The sequence below is a fragment of the Micropterus dolomieu genome, linkage group LG21, assembly GCF_021292245.1.
Source record: "Micropterus dolomieu isolate WLL.071019.BEF.003 ecotype Adirondacks linkage group LG21, ASM2129224v1, whole genome shotgun sequence".
Classification (NCBI taxonomy): Eukaryota; Metazoa; Chordata; class Actinopteri; order Centrarchiformes; family Centrarchidae; genus Micropterus; species Micropterus dolomieu.
The window spans coordinates 34,846,844-34,863,067 of NC_060170.1; the positions used below are offsets into that span (position 1 = coordinate 34,846,844).

Sequence of the window (16,224 nt, forward strand, 5' to 3'; positions counted from 1 at the left end):
GCTACAGCTAGAACAGCGAAAATCGATCACCTGCCCGATATCAGTCATTTAACGTTACCTGACTGACACACACATCACTGCTGGCACTGCTGGACAGGGTTGTGTGGCTCGTCCATTATTTGTAATGCAAATTTCTTCCCCACAACACGTGTGGAAGAACGCACCTAGTTATGCCGGGGAATTAGCTCAAATGGTAGCGTCGCTCGCTTCGCATGCGAGAGCTAGCGGGAGCGATCCCCGCATTCTCCAGGAGACTTTCAACCCTTTTTTTAGGCCCCCAAAATAGAGGTTACTTTGCATAAAAACAATCCCTTCAGTTTCAATCGGGACCTCGCACGGTTTGTGCTCGGGCCCTAATAATTCAACTGTTTGCAGAGAAGATGCAACCCTAAAGCCAACAGAAGTGTTTACTCCTCAACACATACATTTTATTTTACATGAACTGCTCTTTGTCTCTGTAGGGGAATTAGCTCAAATGGTAGAGCGCTTGCTTCGCATGCGAGAGGTAGCGGGATCGATGCCCGCATTCTCCAGGAGACATTTAACCCTTTCTTCTCTGATGAAGATCAGTGACAATCAGCTCTTCTTGGTATACAACCAAAATGAAGACAGACTTATTTAGAGTTTGTTCTAAATATTGAGGCAGCCTGACTCTCACATGCTAAACAAGAGCTGTATAGCTGATTGTCTAACTCTGCTTCCAAAGGTCAGCTTGTGTCTCTCCCTCTGCTCAGCTGCACTGTCTCACTTTCTGAATACCAGCTGTACACAGTGCAGATATTTCACTGGAAACTTTGAGCTGCTGGTGGCGCCGGATGTAAAGTCATTTCAGAATTAACAGTCTGTACCAACGTGGTGGACCGACCTACAGACACGTCACCAGCAGATAAGAAACATGTAGCAGACGAGGTGGCTGAGTGGTTAAGGCGATGGACTGCTAATCCATTGTGCTCTGTACGCGTGGGTTCGAATCCCATCCTCGTTGACCTGATTTTTTTCACATGGACAAAGTTTAATGCACAATGATAAGTTCTTTTGTAAGAAAACTGCTGAAGTTACAAACAGAGCAGATGTGACACTGTCCTAAAGAAAAAACCATCAGAACAACGAAACTGTCACCAGTTAGTGAGCTGAGGACAAATGGTGTCTTTCTACACAACAATATCAAACCATGACACATGCAGCACTATATATTTCTGTAGAGTGAAGATTTGGGGTTGCAGCGATGTGCATGAAGTGCATGTGAAACCCGAGCAGTGAACAGCTGCGTTGGTTTAAACTGGACGTATCTCATCTGTCAGACACGCCTCCTGAAACTCTGTTACTGCTTTATTTTTCATTAGCTCGAACTCATGCAGATCAAAACCCCGCCTCCATTTTGTTGTGATTGGTTGGTCTAGGGCCATGTGGGTTAGTGTTTGACTGTTTTTAAACATGTTCAATCTAATCTATATTTAATATAGCCTAATAATCTGACTCCAGTTCAGATGGTCAGTTTATTAAAGTGAAGAAAACATGATTGTGTAGTATGAGATAATCAGAGTGGAATACTGTAGGAGTACTGCAGTACTAGTACCTGTACTTGTCCTCCTCCAGCTCCTGTTGAGGATCCAACAAGGCAGCTGTAATCTGGTCCAGCTGAATTCTGGTCTGGTCTGCGTGGTTCCTGGCTTCTTTATATTGGGTTCTGGTCAGGTCCAGTCGGGCCTGGAGTCTCTGGACCACGAGCTGAAGAGATGAGTTCTCATCCTGCAGACAGAGAGACAACACAAGGCTGCAGATATTGCCAGGTACATTTTCACTTATGAGGGATTTTCCATGGTATAAATTGGTGCTAAACAGTACACATGAATATAAATATATATAAATATATAAAGTAAAGAGATAAAAAATGAACACTAATGGAAAAAAGAGTGCAAAAAAATACAGATTAATTAACAAGTATGTGCAAAAATACTGCATACGGTATCTTTTCACATCAACACAAACCTGTGGATTTATCAGCAGGTCTTGTTTCATGTCGATGTTTCTGATTGTTTCAGGTTGTGTCTCATCATATTTATTGATCTTTGTACCGATTGTATTTTTAGACTTTGACCAACTTGCCCATCAGTGTTTGTGTGTGCTACTATTTTTCTTTATGTGCTTTGGCTAAACAAATATCATGTTACACTTTCTTTAGCTTTAAAGAGGTCATATTCTGCTTTTAGACTCATTCTCTTTCCTTTTTATTGTGTCTTTATTGTGTTCTCATCTCCCACAAAAAAAAACTCTGCTCCTGAACTGAACACAGCTGGGTTGTAGTCCAGCCTTTACTTTAGTAACCTGTAATCTGCGCCACTCGTAACACGCAACATAATGCTCACCTAGCGGCTAGTGTGGCTAATAACGACCCTCCAGGCAGTCAGTGGACATAAAGATGTTACAGTGATGTATAAACAGGGTTCGAAATACGTGGGAGCCAGTGGGAGCTCAGCTCCCATAAGGAGGGTCTGAGAAGCAGTAAAAACCTGCATCTAATTCATTTATCAACAACCATTATTTTGAATCACAAATAATGTGTTTTTCATTGTAATTAAAACCTACTATTATTTACATTAAACAAGATAAACAGACTTAAATGAACACACTTTCCTAATGAACTACACTTTGCACCACATGACTGTTGAGGCTGCGACCCGCGAACATGTTCAACTAGAATGAGACTCTGTATTGACTGCTGCTGCTTGTTCAGTATTATTGGCTTTTTGATGCATCCTCCAATTAGTACAGCGCTACATATGATAATATGCTTGCCACTGTGTGGAGGCGGCCAGAAGTGCGTAAAATAACACTTTAATATTATAGGGGAGAGCTGGGACGAATTAAACACTTTTCAGAAATACGTCATTTTAAAAGATAATGTTACAGGCAGAAATAATGATAATACCAGGTGTTACCTTGTTGTTGTTACCTTAACAACTTCGGTTTGACTTTGAACGGATGGTGCGCATTGTTTCATTCGTCCCTACTGTGCGGGACAGATGAAACACATCGATATACATTTAAATTATATAGGTTATTCTTGTTTTTTATTTAAAATGCTTGACAGTATCCTTCTTAATATGTAATTGCAAACATATTTTGTCCTTTTTCTTAATAAAAAATATAATAATACAACTTTTAGAACATCAAACAGTTTTTCCCGGTTCATGACTGTATGTGCTGAGGTAGATTGGACTATCAGACTTGTATAGGCACGGAGAAAATCGCTGTGTTTTATTTGTCCCATGTTTCAATTGTCCCGGCTCTCGTCTCTCCTCGAGCAATAGTCTCTGATGGCACGCTGGGCCAAGTAGTGGACTGAGGTGTATGTGTTTGTGCGTTTGCGTGTGTGAGAGAGGGAAATGTTGAATCACGTAATAAGCAATGATCTCTCTCTCTCTCTCTCTCTCTCTCTCGCACTGCTGGTAATGTTAGTTAGCATATTAGAGACCACCACGAAACTCAAGATTATAACTCGAACCCTGTGTATAAACTTATAAACAGTGCACAGTTAGTCACAGCTAGTTGTCCTTACCCAGGTACCGCACATGTGCAACTCCCAACAAAGATCTAATAGAAGTGAGATGCACAACACACAAAAGAGGAGCTACAGCAATGTGCTGTCTGACAGAAATATATATATATATATTATATTTTTTTATATATATATATATGTAAACCATGTAAACCTCATCACTGTGCTCAGGCCCAAATAAGTGTGTGTCTGTGTGTACTGACCTGTAGTGTGTCGATGGTGGACTGTAGCTGAGACTCTCTGATCTCTCTGGTCTGTTTCTCTTTGGCCACAGCTTCCTGCAAAGCTTCACGCTCCAACTGCTGACACACACAGTGAACATGCCATGGTGTCCAAACTGTCCCCGCAATGAGTAGCATGTTTGTCAAAGCAAGACAGTTAGCTAACAGTGTGAAGTCCTCAAATAAACTCAAGGTGTAACGTTTCTTTCCTATTTAATGAATATTGTAAAACGGTAACAAAAGCACAAATGAAAATTAGAATTATAAACAATAAACATGTAAGACACAACTGGAAGAAACAAAAAACATTGTGCTAACCACTCCCAGCTATGCTAGCTATCAGTTTTCTAATCCTAGAAGAAGAAGTAGTGTTCAGTTTTTTCACAAAACAAAAGCATAACAACTATATTTATTGTTGTAAAAGCTAAAAATGCTAAATAAAATACTTACAGGCAACAATCTCGAAAATAAAAGTACAACAGGCCACCTGGCTGCCTCGGCCTTGTGGAAATCGCCTGCTCTGCCACTACTGCTCCTGACTAACCAGCAGGAGGCACTGCAGTACACTCTTTTGATGAACAGTGCACTTTTACTCAATAGAGGGCAGCACAGTGTCTTCACCTATGTCACACTGCAAAGAGTGATTCCATAGATCTTGTATGAGGGTCCGACCACACCTCTGATGTTTGGCAAGCCTTTTAACATTTCATCCAAAATAACTTACGAGTCGTTATTTTAAAGCTACTAGTACTTATTTATTACTTACTTGTAACTACTCCTGTTTTACCAGTAACAACAGAGCATATTTTGCCATTGAAAACTACAGGGCTCTGCAGTTCAGATATCACCTTTGTGTAAGTGACTGGTAACTAACTGAATAGTTCTAGTAACCATTTCCACTTTACTATTATTTAGACACTAGTACATAGTTATTAGTTACAAGTAACTATTTTGGTTTTACTAGTATTTATTATTTAAATACTTGTACCTATTCATTTGTTACTTGTAACTATTCCAAAAGATACTTGTAACATTTGATTCTTACTAGTACATTTGTTTGGGTCTAGTACATTTGTTTGGGTCATTCCTTTGTGACTAGAAAAATGGCCTGTTGATAGTAACGTTTAATTTGTACTAGTAAGTAATGGAATAGCTATAAATTAAGTACTAGTTTCTTAACAATTGTTACTAGTAAATCTGGAATAGGTACTAGTAAATAGTCGAATAGTTACTAGTGACAAATGAGTATTAGTAGCTTTTAAATAGCTAGTTTTTAGGAATAAATGTTAAAACAGCCTCCAACGAGGCCAAATGTGAGTGCTTGTTTAGTCTCCTGGGAGAGCGCCAACAACGGTCGTTCACACTCGGCCTCAGGTGACTCCAGCAACACAGAGCCAGAAGCACTAACGAACCAAGCGCTATTAATGTCATTGATAACAACCCCACAGAGTTTAAAGTGCTGGGACTCCCTGCCAAAACGTCTGAGTATCTTCAACCAAGTCCAGGTGCCCTTGATTTTAACGTTCCCTAGGGAACCTTCACAGACCTCCTTCCCCTTTAGCTGAATAAACTCTTTAACACCCCCCACCTTGGATCAGCTGGAAAATACTTTTAACTCTTTTAAAAGATTTTAACTTGTAGTTGAGTATTTTCCAGTGGTGGGTAGTATCTTCTAAGAGTAGTTTTTTTCAGAATACTTTTACTTGAGTACATTTGTAATAGTGAAACACTGACAGGGAACATTTTACCGCAACAGGAGGAGGTTTTGAATGCAGGGTCTTTTTACTGGTATTAAGGTAAGGTAACTTTATTATCCCTGAGGGGCAATTTGCATTACAGCCAGCAGTAACAAATATATTTATCAGACCACAACAATAAACACAACCACAGTACAATATAATTTAAAATTGAATTTACAGGGTATTATTAACAATGGTGATAACAGCCGGGATGAATGACCTTTTTAATGTGTTTGTTTTGCATCGCGGCGGACTATATCTGCGCCCGGATAGCAGCAGCATAAATTCACCCCACAAAGGATGACTGGGATCAGCCAGGATGGCTCTCGCCTTCTTCGAGGATCTGACCTTATACAGGTCATGTAGGTCATCTAAGGGTGTGCCAACAATTTTGCTTCATACCTTCACGATACCTTGCATGCGATTTTTCTGTTTAATGGAAAGTGACCCATGCCAGCAGATAAAAGAGAAAGTGAGAACTGATTCAATAAAAAACGAATAAAACATTTTCATAAAAACAGTGTCGACATTAAAACGGTGCATGCGTTGATGTGCTTTTTTACACGCAGCATCAACCTGGTACTCAAAGCACAGTTTACTGTTGATCACAGTCCCAAGATATTTGTACTGCTGCACCAGTTCAACTGGCTGGTTGTCCATTACAACAGGGGAAATGACAGTGGGGTTTCTACTGAAGTCAATGCACATCTCTTTCGTTTTTGCCACATTAATATTTAAATAACAGGATTTACACCAATCAATAAAATCATTCACTACAGGACCGTGTTCGGGGTCATCACTGCTGAGGAGGGACACAATGACCCAGTCATCCGCAAATTTAATAATGTGGCGCCGTTCATGATGGCTTTGGCATTTATTTGTGCATAAAACAAATAAAAGAGGGGAGAGGACGCAGCCCTGGGGGGACCCAGTAGAAGAGAAAAGGGCATCTGATAAAACACCGTTCACTCCTACTCGTTGTGACCTCACTGTTAAAAATTCCATCAGCCAGCAGATCAGTCCAGTATCAATGTTATGAGTGTTCTTCAACCTGTCTGCTAAAACATGGGGCTGAATGCAGTTAAAAGTGGAGGAGAAGTCAATAAATAGTAGGTGGACAAGGGACTTGGCCCCCTCAAGATGTTTAAAAGCGACCCTGTTGCGTCATCCACGCCTCTGCCCAACCTGTAGGCAAACTGGAGAAGGTCTAACTTATCCTGTACAGTGTCCAAAAGTGCATCCTTCACTAGCCTTTCATGACAGCTTTCATGACAAGAGATGTGAGTGCCACTGGTCTTAAGTCATTGAGGGTCTTAGGAGTTTGGATCTTAGGCACAGGAACAATTATTGAGTCCTTCCAAAGACAAGAGACCTTATGCAGCTGTAAAGACAACTGGAAGATGAAGCAGAAGATGTCTGCCAGCACAGTTCTTCAGCACACGACCCCCGATCCCATCGGGACCTGGACTTTTACACCACGAAAGAGTTTCAAGACCATGAATTTATCAATGGGCACAATATTATTTACAGGATTACAACCAACATTTTTAAAAACAGACGTCTCCTCACTAAAATCATGGATATTAAAAGATTATAAAAACTCCAGGTCGGTTTATCCATTGTGAGTAATGGAAAAACTTTTGGACAGCAACCCCAGTATGGTTTTCACGCCCTCCCAAGCAGGACGTGAATTTCCAGTGTGCAGCAAGTTTTCTACTTTTTCTTTATATACGCACTTGGCAAGCTTGAGTTCCCTCTTCACCTGTTTAGCCAGTGCCCTGTGCTGTATCATGTCCCCCTGATTAAAACTAACCTTTCTCTGATTTATTATGCTTATTAGTACTTTTACTGGAGTATTTTGTCCACCACTGCTGGTTTGCTGTAACCACCATTAGCAGAATTATTCCGCTTAAGAAATGATAAACAATTTAAAAAATTTACAGCATTTGTTTCAAAGATTTACAATAAACAATGTTTGACGTGAAGCGTTACCTGTCCCAGTGTCACCTGCCGTGTTAGCTCCTCCCTCAGCTGCTGTAGCTCCGCCTCCATCTCCACCTGTTGTCTGCTGCTCTCCACCTGTCTGTCTCTCAGAGCCTGGGCCTCCATCTGCAGGACAGACAGCTCCTCCTGCCTGGTGGACATGTCCTGCAGAGAGACACAGCGCTAAAGAGGGAGACATCAACGACATGTTACCTGTGAGAAGCTCACACACTCACCTGTCTGTGAGTCCTGCTGCTGTCCTCCAGCTCTCTGCAGTGTCTCTGAGTGTCCTCCAGGTGGAGCTGCAGACTGTGGTTGTCAGCCTGCAGACTGTGAACCTGCTGCTGAGCACGACGAGCCTGAAACACAACCACAGCTCGCAGATCATCTCTCAGCTGGAGGTCTGGAAACAAGTTTTACAGATCGGTTCCAGCTGCAGGTTCAGACAGGAAACACTGAACAGCTGGGATAATTACAAAGACGTGTGAAGGAAGCAGCTGTAACACAGACGATTATTTTTTTTTTATATGTCCCAACCTCCATTCATCTGAATTCGATCCATTCGGTTTTATCCCCATTTAAATTAGCGGAGGGATAAAGCGGAAGTCTCTGGTGCGCTAGCTCCATGACAGTCGTTCTCAAAGTACTAAATTATGAAAACCAACATAAGTTAAAACATTTTTTTAAGTGAATATCACTAAATAAGGACCAATAGTGCCACTTAAACAAGCTTCTTGTGTCCATTACTCCCACCCACGTTAGCTTTTGGCCAACAGAACCTCTAATATGATTGTGACACATCACATCAATCTGTCATGAATCAGTCACTTCGCTCAGAGCTGCTGCTGCTGCTGCTGCTGCTGCTGCTGCTGCATGGCTTGGCATATGAAGTTATTAGCAATAAGTATGGGACGGATGGAGTAACAGACATGTTCCCCCCACCAGACTGAGTTTCTCCACCTGTGGCTATAGTGAGAGCAGCCAAGTCTCCGGTCTGCAGAGACACCCTACTCACCCACTAACTGCTGCTAACTGTAGCTGCTATTAGCTACTTAGCTCAGCTAGCCATGCAGCTAGCGGCCCTATTAGCTGACTCTGCCCAGAGTGGGAGCTCAGAGCCACCGGGGAAGTGTTGAGCTTTGGATCGCCAGGAGGAGGAGGTTTTGAGGTCCGTGGCGGGGGACCCAGAGACCGACGGAGGTCAGTTTGAAGGAAAGGAGCGAGTTTGTAACGTTAGTGTGGAGTCTCACCTGCTCTCTGAGTCCTCTCAGGTACTCCTGGAGTCCAGAGATGATGCTCTCCAGATCCCTCTGAAGAGCTTCATTAGCCAAAATCTGACCTGGAGGAGGGGGAGGAGGAGGAGACATAAGGAGAGGAAGCGAGGAAACAGGAAATGAAAGAAGAAAAGAGAAGGAGGAAACATGAAGAGAAGAGGCGAGGACAATGAGGAGGAGGAGGAGAGAAAACAAGGAGAGGAAGCGAGGAAACAGGAAAGGAAAGAAGAAAAGAGAAGGAGGAAACAAAGAGAAGGAGTTATATTTTATAACTTTGCCTCTCTGACTCTGACAGCCAATCAAAGGGCTCCAGTTTGAGAGCGGCTCTGTGATTGGCCAGTGGCCTCCTCACCGTCGGTCAGCTGTTGTTCCAACTCTTTGATCTCCTGCGTCTCCATGGCGATGCGGGACAGCATGTCGTCGAGGCGACCCTCCAGCTCGCTCTGCTTCCCGCTCATCCTGTCCAGCAGCTGCCTCCAGCCGGCCAATCGGGCGGTCACATGGGCCTGAGAGAGAGATGTCAGCCAATCAGAACAGGCTCTCTGCTTTTCCTACTGGGTACTTATTATCAGTATTATAATAATATGGGGTTTCTGCATAATGTGTACTTTTGATGTTTTACCACAACATGTTAAGCTGATTATTACTTTGTATTTTTAAACATGTAGCTGCAGGACTGATCTCAGATCAGACAGGGGAGGAGAAAGGGTTAAAAGTCTCCTGGAGAATGCGGGCATCGATCCCGCTACCTCTCGCATGCTAAGCGAGCGCTCTACCATTTGAGCTAATTCCCCTGCTGGCCCCTTGACCCTCTTTGGCCCCAGAAAAGTCCACTCCTCCTCCCTCCCCTCTCCCTCCCCTCTCCCTCTCCCTCTCCCTCCCCTCTCCCTCCTCCTCCCTCCCAGAAGTGTGGCTGTGATATAAAAAGCCTAGAGTGGTTTATCAGTGAAGTGTCTCTGGGGTCTGTTAACAGAAACGTCTGGATCCTCACTGCGCTGCGAGGTTATTATAAACTATGTTGAACCGGTCGTGGGTCACATCTCTCTCTCTTCCATTGCTCTATAAATGTTTTCTTTAACGGTTTACTTTCATGATTAGAGAGCCTGCTGTCAGAAAGTCACAGCAAATGTCGTGGGAAATTTAAGTAGTAAAACAAAAAAGCTGTAGTTATGAACGTGACATGACAAAGGAAACAGAATTCAACTTTTAGCTTCTGAAATAATTGAGACCCTCTGATGGAGCTCAGGATTTATCAGGAGGACGGCTGCTTTACTCCAAACAGTTTCTCTGTATGAATCAGGACTGTGTGTGAGACCTTTTGGATGTGCAGAAGAACACACAGCATGATCTCACATTAGATCCTGATCGATCCTGTCGCCGTGTCTGGAGATTTTAATAACGAATTAAGTAACGCTGCTGTGCCAAATGAGTAAATGCGCATAGCGTTTCTGTTACTCTCATCATCAGAGTAATGTAATGTACAGTAATCCAATGAAGGTTAAAAATCAAGGGCAACTGGACTTGGTTGAAGATACTGGAAGACGTTTCGTCCCTCATCCAAAGGACTTCTTCAGTTCTACTCTGCAGTCTACTTACATCTGAAGGACAGAGGACACTCGTTTGAGGACCACCAGATGCACATTTTAGACAGAGAAGATGGATGATTTGAAAGAGGTGTCAAGGCCGTCGCTGAACAGGGGAGGGGGTCTACGCCACCACTTATCCCCCACTTACAATGCTGTCCTTTCATCATTTCCCAGGAAACTCAACAAACGTAACCTATTGGCCTCAGGTGAAGATACCAACGATGGTCGTTCAGTCTCGGCCACAGGTAGTCTTAACGACTGTAATGACTATCGTCACAGCAACCAGGAACACTATGTTGTACTAATGTTCTATAAACTAAATAAAAAACAGTGAAATACTGTTGACTTCAACCTGTTTGTTTTTGGTCAATGGTGCAATCACTTTCTGTTGCCTCAAGATAGAAATGCGCCAACAATTTTCCATTTTAAGACCAACACTCCTACAGGCGCACAGATGGGCGCAAGTTCATTTGCTATTTAAAGAACGTGGCACTTGGCGTTGGTTGAAAACTAGCAATGACACTTGCGCTGCACTTTGCGCCGGGTGCAAGACATGGCAGAGAACCTCTGCTGTTCTGTTTCTACATTATCAGTCTCAATGCAGAGGTTTAAACTGGCCTTTACACTGAAGTCACAGTCAGTAAGTTATAGTACAGACAGATACAGCTACAGAATAAAAATCAAGCACTTTCAAGGTACCTAAACCAAAAGTGTCCCGGCTCTCAAAGCCTATCATTACATCTAAATTGTTAAATACAATTCAAAAAATAAAGTTTATACAATTCCTTTACACTCCAACAATCAATGTGGTGTCACTTTATTTTACCAGCTGTTCATATTAACTTTGATTGTTTTGATCGTGATTTTAGTGCTTAATTATTTCCAGAGGAAGGAACCGACAGGACGCGTCTAGCTGAATAAATGCAGCTCCTCTCCAAAGCTGTTTTAGAAAGCTTTCATTGATCCAGTTCCAGTTGTCACTAAAACCACTGCTGAAAAGCAGGTACAACAGCTAGTTATCGTCAATGTGCGTGGACTGAAACTAATATGACGACAGGATCATTTCATTTCAAATATTAAGACTTGGTTTACATGACTGACTGTATAAGTAAAACCAGTATATTCCTGTGCACACTGCACGTATCTGATTGGCACCTTGCTGGATGCTGCATTCGTTGCAACAAAAGTAACCTGGTTCAACTTTCCTGCTGGACTTCTTGCCTCCTGTGTCTGAGACATCACTGCAGTAATCTGATTGACGTGAATCAGGAGGCTGTTTTTTTATTAGTCAGTCTGAACTCAGCTGTCACCAAGCAAGAGATTCTGTAGCTATCAGACACTCTAGATATATAAGGGAAGTGTTTTTACCTGTTCAGCATCTTATTACGGTCTGTACAGTATCACAAGAACACAGCAAGAAATGCCTCAACATGTGGCACCCAACTGTCAACAAGACAAAACATGGAACTAATCTTAAAGTAATCAAGAGCTTTGCAACAAGACTAAAATAGTCTACAGTCATACTATCATACTAATACTCGTGTGTTGTTTGCACTGTTTGTTAAATCTTACTTCTTGCCCTCGGTTTTTACCCCATTGATGCCGTATGTGCTAATAGCTCTTACTAGTATTTATTGTCACTTGTAGATTTCTTGCTGTATTGATGCTTGTGTTATTTCTCAAATGTACGTCGCTTTGGATAAAAGCACCTGCCAAAAGAGTAAATGTAACATCAACATGCTAACATGCTCAAGATAACAAGGCTAACAGGCTAATGTTTCGAAAGTATAGTGTTCACCCTTGGACAGTATTTTACTGGACGAAGCAACACTGTGGGTTTGAATGGGGAGCAGTGAAGCCAGGTTTGGTCATAGCTACTACATGGCTACTTCCTTTCTTGGCACCGGGGTCTACTTCCAAAAGGGAACCTCCGGGTCTGAAAAGCGAAGCCCGTGCTGAAGAGCCTTAAACCTGCGTCCTCTCTAGCAGCCAGCAGAGGGCGACTCCACCTGCTGCAGAAAGAAGTGTAATTGTATAGAAGACTCTGAGAAAATGTTGCTACTTCTCAGCTGATTTATTCCCTCAGTAAACACTTTCCTGATGAGTTTATGGTCTCAGTCGCTAGTTTCAAGTCTTCTTCAACACAGCATGATGTTCATTTAGTAAATTAGGGTCCTGTTTAGAGGAATAGAGACCAGGAAGCAGGGGAGGCTTTAGGGCAGGGCTACAAGCTGATTGACAAGTCAATACCATGGCGACCTGTCAATCAGGATAGAGGCGACTAGTATCCGTTGCTCTGTGTACATTTAACCAGAAAAGCTTAATAGGAGTCGGCTGGTCATTTTCCCGGTAAGAACATTTTGTTTTAAGCCTGTTTGTCGCTAGCCAAAATTAGCATCCTGGTTAAAATCACAGTTAATGTGAATTACAGCTGCAGTTAGCTAACCAAGCTAGCTAGTTCCACCCTCTTGTCCTAATACAGTCATGTCCGGTGCTGCTGGTTGCAAAAAAATCAACATGGCGGGCTTCAGTACGGTGGTCCACAAACCACCGTAGCATGGACCATCTTTGGACCGAGCTGAAGAAAGTTTGTAGAAGGAATTTTGATCCGACAAAAAATGTCCCAATTACAAGCTAACAAATATTTGCTAAAACGCTAAAAACATGAAGTATAACATATCTCTGGCATGGAAAGGCTGATCAACACAAAACTTGAGGACCTTATGTGGAATGCCCCCTGAGGGACTGTGCAAAATTTGGTACAGTTAGCCCCTAGTTGATGCTACTGAAAACAAATCCCAAATCCCATTGACTTACATGCATTTTATATCTCCATAACCACAAGTTCGATTGACACCAAATTTGGGTCAATTCTTCCCCATGGGCCTTTGATGTCACCTGAAAATTTTTATTCAATTCGGATTCTAGGTGGCGCTATAATCGAAGCTGAAAGGCCGTGGAAAACTTGGGGTCCTTATGTGGCACGACCATCGGGTACCGGGCTGACCCCAAATTTGGTGTTGATTCCAAACCTAGGTAAAATGTGACACATGTTAATGACGTCATTTATATTTTATATGGAACGCTCCATGAAAGCTTTGGTTGGCTTCATTGTTTAAACTCTCACTTATCCCCCATGTGTTTACCATGTTCACCATCTTAGCGTGTTAGAATGCTAACATTAGCTAATTAGCAGTAAACACAGCTTACAGCTGAGGGTGATGGGAATGTCTTTACTGCTGCAGGTGTTTGGTCATAAACCAAAGTGTTGTACACATTAACATGTTGACCTGTTGATGGCGCTGTGTGAAAAGTCAGAGGATCACCAAAGTTATTATAGTTCATCCTGAGAGGAACATGAAGGTCTGAACCACATTTCATCAGAAACCATCCAACAGCTGCTGAGATGTTTCAGTCTGGAGCAAAGTGAAGGACAGAGAGATGTTTGCATCCATGGCTGCATGCTGATAAAAAGATAAAGACACATGATGTGTCTCAAACTCTGTCATGTTCTATATACATTGAATACAGTTTTTCTGTTTCTTCCTGTTTCACCACCGTCCACCATTTGACCATTTGATTTCATGTTTTCTAGCTGTGAGCAGCTCTTCAGATATTTTTTCTGCACTGATGAAAAGTGGATTTAATCTGCGTACTGACATCTGTAATGATCCATCATCTCGTCACTTTTCTCAGAGCTGCTCAACTATTAAATTAATCTACAACTAGTTTGATAATCAGTTAATCTGTTTGAGTCATTTTTTAAGAAGAAAAATCCTCTGATTTCAGCTTCTTGAATGTGAATATTTCCTGTTTTCTTTGCTCCTCTGCGACAGGATATATTTGGATTGTGGACAAAACAACAAACTTGTGGATGTCCTCTTGGGCTCTGGGAAACACTGATTGACATTTTTAGACATTTTATAGACCAACTAACTAATCGATTAATCAGGAAAAGAATCGACAATAAAGATAATCGTTAGCTGCAGCCCTATTTTCCAGTGTGAACACAGTACAGACTGCCTCCAGAGTTCAAGTGGTTTAGACACAGATGGGTGTTTGTGTACTCACAGCAATCAGTTCAGTCTCGACCCCAGAGACCACACGAGGCTGCTGGGTAACATCCTGCACCTCCTCCCTCCTCCTCCTCTCTAACTCCTTCAGCTCACAGTAAACAACATCTCACCTCCTCGTCTCTGTTCTAAAACACATTCACCTCTTCATCTCCCTGTTTCCCTCTTTCTCTTCTCTCCGTTATAAACTTCTCCTCCTCTCTTCCTCTCTCCCTGTCTTTGAATCAACACAGGAAATCTTTCTCCCTGCCAATCAGCGCACAGCTGCAGAGTGACAGGGAATCTTTTGTCCAATGGGAGTGAAGTAAAGCTGGGAAAGCCCCGCCCCTTAGAGGGGGAATCCATTGGGGAGGGGTAAGAGGTTCTTAAAGAGACAACAACCTGTTGCTGCTGTTGTTTTTGCTGCTGCTCTGAATGTGAACAACAATCACAACTGAACTCCAGATAATCACAGTATGCAGTGATTTATTCCTGTCAGGATCAGAGAGCTTCTGTCAGAACTCAGTTTAGACTCTAACTAGCTGCTGCTGCCTGACATACTGACCCACTGGAACATTTAAAGAGAAAACCTTGTAATATTTACTGCCCTGCACATATATTTGAGCAGTACTGAACATGAAGAGGGAGGAAGAACCAGATTCTGTTTACCACACAAGGTTTTGTTACTCATTACATATCTTTCTGCCAGGCCATTACCTTTTATCTAGCTTGTTAAAACAAGTTACCATCAGATTCCAGTTTTCTTGTTGTTTTTCTGAACAGCTATCAGCAGGTATCTTTTATCAGGGAGCAGCATAAACACTATGTTCAGTAGGGTTGGGGGGTGGGGGGGGTGGTTGTGTAGCAGTCGTCTTATGTGTATGTGTTCATTCGGACAGACTTCACTCGGTTAAAAACTTGAAATGACGTTGCGCGTTCGCGGTGGATATTTTACAAGCACGGACCAGGTAACGTGAAAGCCGCATTGAACACACAGGGTGCAGATGTTGTTTTCGGTTGTTTGATAAACTGCGTCATCAACAAGCTCACCTGCTGCTGTCATAACAGGTCACGGGTGGAAAACTACAGTTAAAAGATGGCAGTGTAGTCTGCTGAAGCCTCCCTCAGCTGCTTGTTTGGTGTATGATTTTCAGGCTGATCAACATCCCATCATTATGACTTTCAACATAATAATAATAATAATAGTAAAAACTGCATTAACGTGCGATAAAATAATTGTCGGCATTAATAAATTAATGCGTTGACGTGATAATAACGTGTTAACATGCCCAGCCCTACTTTTAATCCTTAGTCCTAGTCTCTGTGGCTTATAGAAAAGCGAAGTATAACAACTGCTGCCAATCAGACAGCTGCCTCCACAGAGTCTCAGTGTTATAAAGGATAGTGTCACCTATAGATTTCATTCTGAGCTGAGGATGATTCCACGATGGTTGGAGATAACTGTCTGTACGTTGCTGACAGACTGATCATAAAAGCGGTCATGTTAAGGTTCAAGGCATGGAGGGGGCAGGGAGGGGGTGGGGTAGGTGTTTGTTCCTTGCAAAGGGGAATTAGCTCAAATGGAATAGCACTCACTCAGCATGGGAGCAATAACGGACAAAAACCTGCATTCTCCGGTAGACTTTGGGTTCCTCTGTGTTCGTGATCAGCGACACAGATATTTGAGTTAAAGACCACTTCTTTTCAGCTGAATAGAGAACAACATGGAGACAGCTGGTATTCAGTAAGTGAGACGGTGCAGTTGAGTGGAGGGAGAGATACAAACTGACCTTTGGAAGCAGAGTTAGAG

At 42.4% G+C, this 16,224-nt stretch overlaps 1 protein-coding gene and 2 non-coding genes across 3 annotated transcripts in view; 1 reads left to right on the top strand and 2 right to left on the bottom strand.

The window, feature by feature from the left end:
• Positions 1–16,224, bottom strand: part of cntrl (centriolin) — a 66,594-nt gene that overhangs the window by 32,726 nt on the left and 17,644 nt on the right. Inside the window, exons 12-17 of the mRNA XM_046035041.1 lie at positions 9,129–9,282; positions 8,753–8,841; positions 7,739–7,861; positions 7,512–7,685; positions 3,763–3,861; positions 1,577–1,749 (exon numbers count right to left, since the gene is read on the bottom strand). Coding sequence (XP_045890997.1) covers positions 1,577–1,749; positions 3,763–3,861; positions 7,512–7,685; positions 7,739–7,861; positions 8,753–8,841; positions 9,129–9,282 — 812 coding nt within the window. The remainder of the gene's footprint in view (positions 1–1,576; positions 1,750–3,762; positions 3,862–7,511; positions 7,686–7,738; positions 7,862–8,752; positions 8,842–9,128; positions 9,283–16,224) is intronic.
• Positions 904–985, top strand: trnas-gcu. The gene has a single exon. It is a non-coding gene; the product is annotated as a tRNA-Ser (tRNA).
• trnaa-agc lies at positions 9,498–9,570 on the bottom strand. Its single transcript has one exon. It is a non-coding gene; the product is annotated as a tRNA-Ala (tRNA).